At 35.9% G+C, this 9,575-nt stretch overlaps 1 protein-coding gene across 3 annotated transcripts in view; it reads right to left on the bottom strand.

Moving 5' to 3' along the window:
* Window positions 1-969, bottom strand: part of LOC107748615 (citrate lyase subunit beta-like protein, mitochondrial) — a 67,886-nt gene extending 66,917 nt beyond the window's left edge. For all 3 annotated transcript variants that reach the window (XM_016563492.1, XM_016563491.1, XM_016563495.1), the window contains exon 1: window positions 903-969. In XM_016563492.1, the coding sequence (XP_016418978.1) occupies window positions 903-946 (44 nt within the window). In that variant the 5' untranslated portion in view covers window positions 947-969. The remainder of the gene's footprint in view (window positions 1-902) is intronic.
* Between the last annotated feature and the right edge of the window lie 8,606 nt (window positions 970-9,575).

Consider the following 9,575-nt stretch of genomic DNA (forward strand, 5'->3'; position numbering starts at 1 on the left):
TATATTTTTGTAATTTATTCTTGTAATTTATTATTTAGGTAATTTATTCCTGTGATGGCTAAACTGAATTTTCAGCAGCTATTACTCCAGTCTTCAGTGTCACATGATCCTTCAGAAATCATTCTAATATGCTGATTTGGTGCTCAATAAACATTTCTTATTATCATCAATAATGAAAACAGTTCTGCTTCTTAATATTTACGTGGAAACCACGATACATTTTTTTCCCAGGATTCTTTGATGAACAGAAAAAAAAGACATTTATTTAAAATAGAAATATTTCGTAACATGTTAAAATGTCTTTAACTTTGACTCAGTTTCTTTTTATCTTTAACTCAATTTCATGCATCCTTGTTCAACAAAAAAATAAAAATTTACTGACTCCAAACTAAGTAAAGGCTGCATGTACCATTTATTATTATTATTATTATTATTATTATTATTATTATTTATTTTATTATCTCTTTGTCAGGCACAGAATAGTTTTAGCTCAGCACAATATTTCAGTTGCTTTGGATATTCCAAACATCCATTCTGCATCTGACTAGGGAACAGGACTTAGGTTTGACCAATAGTTTTGGACATCAAACTTCTGCTTTCTTATTCAATCTTTTGGCACCTCTGGTAAGACATATCAGCAAACGAGATACATTGAGGACAATAAACTTCGACTACGAAAGCGTTTTGTGACAAAACCAATTCATTTGAAATAAACAAACTGTTATTCGTATAAAAGAAAGCATCAAAACATGTCAATGTCAAACGTTTTATCATGTTCTCCCTTAATTCACTTCCCTTACTTATATGGGACGTCCTTTTACCACGAATGTACTTTAAAAACTATCAGTGTCGTTAACACATAATGTGTAATGTAAAGAGGAGAGAAATCTCCAGTAACTTACAACACAGACGCTCTTCTGTCACCACATCCTATACGCAGCGCCATGTCTTCGGCTTCCTCACATGAGATGTTCCTATTGGCTGCCAGCGTCGCTATGTGTAAAAATAATGACGTTTGATTGGTCAGAGAAAAAGATAGGCGTCCACGAAGAATCGCCCCTTTCTGATTTAAAGTCGCAGACAATTGCATATGCTCTGGACTAAAAAATAATATTAATAATAAAAACTACTTCTACAACTGATAAAAAATTCCTCAGCCTTTTATATTTTATTTTCATCATTTAATGAGAACTACATTATCATACCTAGTATACTTTAATGTTTGGAGGCTATGTTCAGAAAATAAGTACTACCAGTACCACAATACTTATAGGCGTATTATTTTTGCAGTATATAGTATTGTGCACTTTTTTTGTACATAAAATACCTGCATGACCTACTACATTTACCAGAAATGTGCAGCATAATACTGGAAAACACTTTGTGGAATCGTACCCCACAATGCAATGCACTAGATTTTCATTTAGAGTGTGGAACATGAAGTAAAATCAACCTTGGATTTTAACATACTTTTGACTAGTTATTTGAACTCACTGAGTTACAACATTTTATTCACATAGAATTGGATTTAAATGCAAAATGACTATTTTTATTCCCATAATGACAATAGAATGAAACTCTGAATTAACTAAACAAATTAGATCACATGAAAACAATTTAGGAAACTATATTGTTTGAAACATTTACAATTACATAATACATACTATTCCACTTACATTTTTTTTTAAATGCAGCACATAGTGTACACTGAGCTAGTAAGCCAGTACTCCATTTCAAGCATGGCCTCAGTTTGGTGATGATCCTGGTTGTCATGTCTATGCGCTGACATGCACGACACCATCACTGGAGTGCGCTCCAGGAACCGGCGCACAGCAGTGGTGAATTACTACTACTACCATCAGCCAGGTCCATGCGTGGCAAACAAATGACACACAATATTTGCCATGATTAAGTTAGCAGGGGACTCTGAGGAAATATCAGGTTTCAAAAACGCTTTCTCTGGCTATGTGATGGTTGTGCACAGCATTGCTTGTAAGAACCAAAAATACCAAAAGAAAAAAATACAACAACAACTACTATGGCACATTCATTTGCATTAGAATATGAAATAAGTGAGCAAACTATGTCACACTAGGTTACTTCCTGCATTGTTTTGAAGTATTAAAACTATATTTGGACAACTTTGTCTATTAAAATTCTATCTAAAATCTATTTTTAATGTCAGGGAAGATATTCTTCTCGTGTGACTGTAATAAACATTCAAAGCTAACATGAGGTATTAAATAAATGGTATATTCAAGACAGAAGAGAAATGCAATCTATATTTTAATATACAATATACATCATATAACTAAAACTACACGGTCTGCAACAATAATATCACAAAATAACAGGTGTAGAATGGGAACTCACATTCAACATATTGCATATAGTTTGAAATTCCATTCATGGGTTACTTGGAAACTCCCTTTTTCTTGCTCAATGCCTTTCATCAACCTCAATTGTCATCTGTTAATCCAGTTTTGATAGCATTTGGCACACTTTCTTTGGATCACAGCAAGCTCCACGACTTCTATTCTGGTCTCCCCTAGGAACCACAGAGCCCCCGAAAGAAGCCAGAGTTCGGTTGTCCCGAAAAGGCAGCCTGTGCTGTCTGATGAAAGTCGCTTAGACATACACACGGCAAATCATAATTGGACCATTTCACTCTTTATACCAATACTGATACAGTACCAGCATTATTTGATGGCAGTGTAAAGTAATGGAAAGTATAATGACTATTGAAAGAAGCTGAATGTTATGATTTGATGTAAGAATATATATACATATAGCAGCTCCTTTGTTCTCTTTGGTCTACCCTGGTACAAATGCACAATGAATCAGTAGGGTTTGTGTCTTGAATGTCTGGTTCATTGAAAATCTGGCCAACTCTGAAGCTGGAGATTAAAGAACAAAACATGGATGAAAAAATGTATGGATGGAAAGTCACAATCTAACTCTGGCATTTCAAGTAAGCAAATGTTCTCTGTATTTGCTTTATATTCCATATTATACTGTGAATTCTGGTAAATTAGATTTGTTTTATTAATAATATACTTGCAAACTATGATGTCTTTGAATAAACAAGAATAAGCTAATAATATACATCAAACACAAAAATAATAAGAAAAAAATCTTGATACATGATAAATATTGTTTTTGAATATGTATTTTATGGAGTCTACGTTGCAAATCACAAAGATTCTTTATGAGTGCCATCAATGCTCTCCCAGTGTTGGCAATGTTCACCCAGGGGTACATCCCATCACAGAAATGTCACTGGATTTGGTATGAAACCTTGACATTTAGACCTAAGATATCCATTGTGATTTTCAGCAAGTTTTTTTTATTATAACTTTCTCAGAGACACATGTAAGTTCATGCTAAAATAATAAATAATAATAATAAAATAATATTTCTGAAATGATACCTGCATGTTAATAAATATGTGTGATATTTCACAAGTGATATCAAAACAAAATTCCCTAAATGAAAATGCAATGGGTTAAACACACAAACACACACACACAAATCTGCCATTCATAACCACAAAAAAAGAAAGAAAAAAAAATGAAGGTATTTACCTATATATATATATATATGTGTGTGTGTGTGTGTGTGTGTGTGCGTCATAAATTAAATAAAGATAAACATAACATCTATTTTTTAAGGATTTAAAAAAGATGTACAAGATTAACATGAAAATGTAATTCAGTATTCATATATAACTTTTGTGATTAGTAAATAATAATAAAACTGAAAGTAGTTAGAGTGGCACTAGTGGTTTCCCCACACTGCTATGTTTTTTTACAGGCAAGCAACTGAAAAAGCAAAGTTTCAAAGTTATTAATCTGGGGTTTCCCTTTTTTGTTTTTGAGGGTTTGGGGGTTCATAAACTGTCAGAACACTGCTGCTCTATGCTGCGGTGAAGACCTAACTCGAGACAGCAGCAATTTGTGACATTATCACTGTTCATTTATAATGAAGAGCCCAACCCGAATGTAAAGCAGGGCAACATGTCACAAACAACCCATGTCACGGTCACAACACCTACAACCTATAAAATCACAATGCCGAGACTATTTATTCGTTGCCTTCTCGCATTAGTAGTAATCTCAGTTTTGGGGGTGCCAGTAGAGGATGAGGTCTGTTGCTGCTGAACCACCTTCTTCCGCAACTCATATTAAGTATTACAAATGATATCATGGCAATTTGTCACGCTCCTTAGTTCAGTGATGTTTTACCGACTCATTTACTATGATACCTTGTTACGGATCCAGCTGCGAATCAGAGGCTTGTCATGGGGCTTGAGGCAGACCCCCCTCTGCGGCTACCCAATGACCTGGAAGGCAATAGGGGATGCCAGTGCCTAGAGCATGTGCTGCACTGACAGAGCAGCAGGGCTCTGTCAAAAGGCCTCCCATACAAACTTTCCAGATCACTCTGTTTTTAACAGATGAGTAAGCAGCCGCGGAGCGAGCCTTCGGATTTGTGAATCACAGGTTTCCTGTTTGGTTCTAGTGGCCCTTTTTGACACACCCTATATCGCCTGCCTCCGAGGGGGATTCTGCGCTGGTGAATCTGGGCAGAGGGGGGGAGATTGCAAGTGGCAGGGTCACTGGTTGGGTTAAGCAACAATTCAGGATATGTGCTTTTAACAGACAAATGCCTGTGAAGGTATATTGTGAGCTTTTATAGCATAAAGACAATGATATTGATCTGTGCCGGAGATACTGGTCACATCTGCTCTTTTAGGGTATAATGGTAGCTTAAAATCGATGTATTCATATTTTTAGGTTTATGCATACAAATAAATATCAGCTATTGCACCAAATCTATCCAGGCATACTGTTTGAACTTTGGTGATTTGAGCATAACTGGCAATGTCACAAAACATTAGTTCCTAGAGGCCCAAAATAAATGGAGTAAAGACTTTGAGCGAGATTGCGGTCGTTGACCCAGTAGCTGCTTGCAGTCAGGTTTGGTGGACCTGGTCTGCACATTAACAAAATCACAGGAAATGCTTTCAAGATCGCTCAACCCCCCCGTCCACCTTGAAAACAACTTTCTCACCTCATTTAACTAAATTAATGAGCAGGTTCAGGCCCATTTCAAACAGACAGAAAATAAAAGAGCCAATGAGAAAAATAGTCAGTTCTGCACCTGCCGTGTTTGAAGTGAACAAGCAGGTGCTGCATTTGTAATGTTCATTCATTTTATTGCATATTTTAAGATAGCATTAATTGTCTTGCCACTATTTATTTCTCTTGACCTCCCCTTTAGATAAACTCACTTTTTCTCATGTGTCGTCTCTCTCTTTTTTTTCTCTGTTCCTCTGGTGACCTTCCACTCTCATCAAATAGACAAGGACAATATGTTTGCTTATGCCATGGTCATGTGATCTATGAATTGATATGAGTTCATCCATTATTCATACTCAGTTTTGCATAAGCATTTCCCTATCATGCCTGTCACTTACATAGTCAACATTATGAAAGCGGCTCGTCACCGGCATGGCCTCACAGTGATCACAACTCGCTAGTTAGTACAGACATGACTTGCACAGGGGACATGCACCAAATGCCACTCCACTGACCCGTGAACTATAAAAACAAGCAAACAGCGACAGCAAGACATGCGGTGGCAGTATCTGATTATTAATATATTATTGGGGCGAGGAAACATGCCCCACTGCCAAGCCATGGGTAAGCGTGAATACATTGGCCCTCAAGTACACACCAGTGATGAGGGGAAAGGTGAAAACAGGTTTTACTCCACTCACTGGACACATAAAAGCAGGTCATGTGACAAATTGGGTCTAATTATTGTAGGCGTCATTTAGGGCTTATTCTGCTCCATATGTATTATTTGAATTGACGCAACATAATATCTGCAGCTCAAAAGTGGTGATTATTTAGCTGAAACTTTAGTACAAAATGGTATGTAGTCAATGTAAAAAAAAAAAAGGGTAACAGTAAACAGTGGCAGAAAGATACATATAAAAATTATATTATACATATATATTTTGAATGCATTTATTTAATGCATTTGATTTTTTTTTTAAATTACCTTTTTTCATTATAGCTTTTATTCAGTAAAGGCAATAAAGATGTGGACATTTAAAGGGAAAATGCTAACCAAAGTAAATACTTACTTAATGTTAGCTTGGCAGCCATGTATGAAAGAAAAGTTGGAAAGGCCAAATTAGTTAAGAAGTATGAGCATGTATTGCCACATATTAAGGGAAGATGGTTGTACAAGTTTTGTATGATGGTTGTGTTCAAATGCAGTTTATTTCATGTATTCATGCAGTTTTAAGTGCTTTACAAAAGTAAACCAAATGCTACAATATAATAATACAATTAAATAAGTGTATATTAAATAAATGACTGACGTTTTGTTATTGCCTCACCTAGAGGATAAACCACTTTACACCACTGAGTTCAGCTGGCCTACATGTTACTGAAGCTTTTCTTTTTCCTCAAGCCAAACAAAGACCAATTCACACTATACCAACGTATTTTCATTGTGTCCATCCATCAGCTAATAAAATAACATAATTAACACTTTCAAGTGCTTAAGGTACCAAATTAGCTTGAGCCCCTCAATACACCCTTAGCACTGACTAGCTGGTCTATAAAGCTCTTTATGTTTGCACCTTTTTGATATAAATATCCTCCCACCCTGGGCATAGGAAAGCTGTCAGTAGAACATTTGTTTTCCATTTTTCACCACTGAGGGCTGTTCAGGAGGCAGAAGTTTGACAAGGCGTTAAAAATGTACACCAACACTTACTATTTGCCCTTCAGAAAATTTTAACAGCTTAGCAGATGGGGTTTAATCTGGCACCATTTATTTTCTTCCCATTTTCTCTCATTCCAATCAATACTACTGAGTGTCCACACACTGCAAGAAGGTGAGCACTAGAGTCCACTGACAAAGAGAGGCTCTGAATAGAATAGTAGTGTACTGCTAACTTCACAGTACACTTATATAATGGCTACATTTTTAAGAGTACGACAAAAGTATTTGCATTCTTTTTCGACCACATAAGTAACTGAAACACTTTAATTGAATTGTAAAGGCCCACAAAGCCTAACAGGGATTACACATTACTTCCGAGACAGGGAGAATTATATAAACCACCCTATGAATAGATCAACACACATCTGTTACCTCAGTGTCTGCGGCTCCATAAATGAGACTCGCTATGGCTCGGGGCGAGCCCGTTGGAGGCTAAGCAATCTAGACGCGGGAGATGGCGCAACAAGACCGTGTTGAAAGCACCCTGGCACACGTGGAATTCTGCGTGTCAGGTGGCGAAGTGGATTGAAATAGATATCACCAGCTCAGTCCGGAGAGTACAACCCATGCCCGCTGTTGACCTGATACCAGCAAGGAGACCACAAAGAGTGGCCGAGTGACCGGGCGAGGCTCGAGTCGTCCAGTTGTCACCCCCCTGATGCTGATTCGGTTTAATGAGCGGCGTGCTGTCACCACACATCTCGTGTACTGCTAACTTCACAGTACACTTATATAATGGCTACATTTTTAAGAGGCAGAAGTCAAGAAGCAGATTTTGGCTGGTATTATATTAAAAGTTAATTTGTTACATTGAAAAGGAAGGTCAAGTTGAGCACTCTATTGTAAAATACAGCGTTTCTGTACACTGCAAACTGCACATTTTGGCATTCTCATGCATGCATAAAATTTGAATTCTGCACACAGTACAAACTTTCATATTGCAGAAATAATATGAGTATGGTATGGTATGCTATTCCAAAAACAGAAACAGGAAAGCGAACAACCTGATCTCTTTACAAAAATTTCACAATTTTACAAAAATGAACACTGTTTATTTTAACTGAGATACTGGGGTAGTCTCATTCCAGTATCAGCATATAGAAAAATTTTACATTTCAAAGTCTGTTTATAATATAAAACACAACACCATGTGGTTAAACCTCAGAAGATGTTACTTGAAAGGGCTTTAGTCAAGAGAAATGACAATGAAGCTGTTGCTATTTTTCTCAAATCCACACTGAAAACAAAAAATGATGCAACAAAACCACAGCCAATAAAAACAAATTTGATGTTTAATATGGGCCTGTCCCAATAGCCACACTTGCAGTCTTGGACACATGAGAGCGTATGCAAAACTGTCCCAGGTTGGAAAAAAAACCAAAGCTCAGTGCCCTAAATTTAGACTAAATTCATATTATCTCTAATACTGCTTTGGATTGGTATTTGAGGCTAAAATTATCCCACCATTAATCATGTACCCCGAAATTGTGAGAATTTAAGGAAAACTTTCAAGTGTACATTAAATTAATAATATATTACATATAATTTGGTAGTAAAACGTAAATTGTTGCACATTTTATTTACTGCAGAAAAAAGTATGTGTATTTTGTAAAATGTTTGCAAAGTCTTTTTATCACTTGAGTAAAGCTCTGAAAAGTACTGAAAATCAAAATGTATAAATAAAGCTTGCATTTTAACAACACTAGGTTGTAAGTGTGTCCCATCAAAAGTTCTTTACACACTTGAGGTCCTCATGCCCACTTGAACACTTGGGCCAAACACATGAAATAAGTCATGTAAGCAGGCAAGTGGACAAGTGAAAAGACCACAAGTGTGGGTATTGGGACAAGCCCTATAAAGGTATTTGGAGCAAAATTTTGGACCAATGAGATTCTACAATGGGCAGAGCCAACTGACTTGATACCTCATGGGAAATTAGGACAAAAACACAGATTTATATAAGAGCTTTTTATTGGTTGCCACTTTATGGCTTCACATCTGATAGGCACAAAAGCCTATATAAAATAAACACAAACAAAAGGGGAGAGCATTTGCACGCAAACCACGCAGGCCCAATCACATCTGTTCAGAGTAGCTAATGTTGACTTAGTATGCACTGTACACACATGAGGGCGAGAAATGCTGACTCAGATTTAGTTTAGTTGAAAATATGCAATGGCCTTTTTTTTTTTTTTTTTTTTTGCCCACAATCAGTGTAGAATAAAATTGTAATTTTGACAGCAAGTGCTGGCCGAACACAGCACCAAAATAGTTTATTGTAAATTGTTAAGTAAATAAAAATGCCCACTGAAATGTATTAATGCTACCATTAACTGCACAAACCAACATTATTAACATAACTTAGAACATATATGAAAAATCAGCCTGTATTTAATCTAGTCTGGATTAAATTTTATTTTACCTTAATTGTGTTTTGTTCATTGAGTGCATGTGACGCAAGTTGAAAGAAATGAATAGGGAAAGAAATTATGTTTCAATATTCTATTAAATGTTATATATTGTTATGAAAATCTTGTCAAATATTACTCCCATTACTACACTTCTTTTTTCATTACATGTTGCCCCAAAAACACATTAATATGCAAATTAGATTTAGTTTATAGATACATTGTATATAATGAGAAAACCCGTTTATGGCCATTTTACACACATTTTGCAGAAAGAAAAATGGTATATCAAATCATTCTGTTATAACATAGTTGAGAATTATCTTTATAAAAAGTTTGGTAAAAAAAAAATCCTGAAAACTA

The sequence above is a fragment of the Sinocyclocheilus rhinocerous genome, unplaced genomic scaffold, assembly GCF_001515625.1.
Source record: "Sinocyclocheilus rhinocerous isolate Xijiao unplaced genomic scaffold, SAMN03320098_v1.1 scaffold410, whole genome shotgun sequence".
NCBI classification, from domain to species: domain Eukaryota; kingdom Metazoa; phylum Chordata; class Actinopteri; order Cypriniformes; family Cyprinidae; genus Sinocyclocheilus; species Sinocyclocheilus rhinocerous.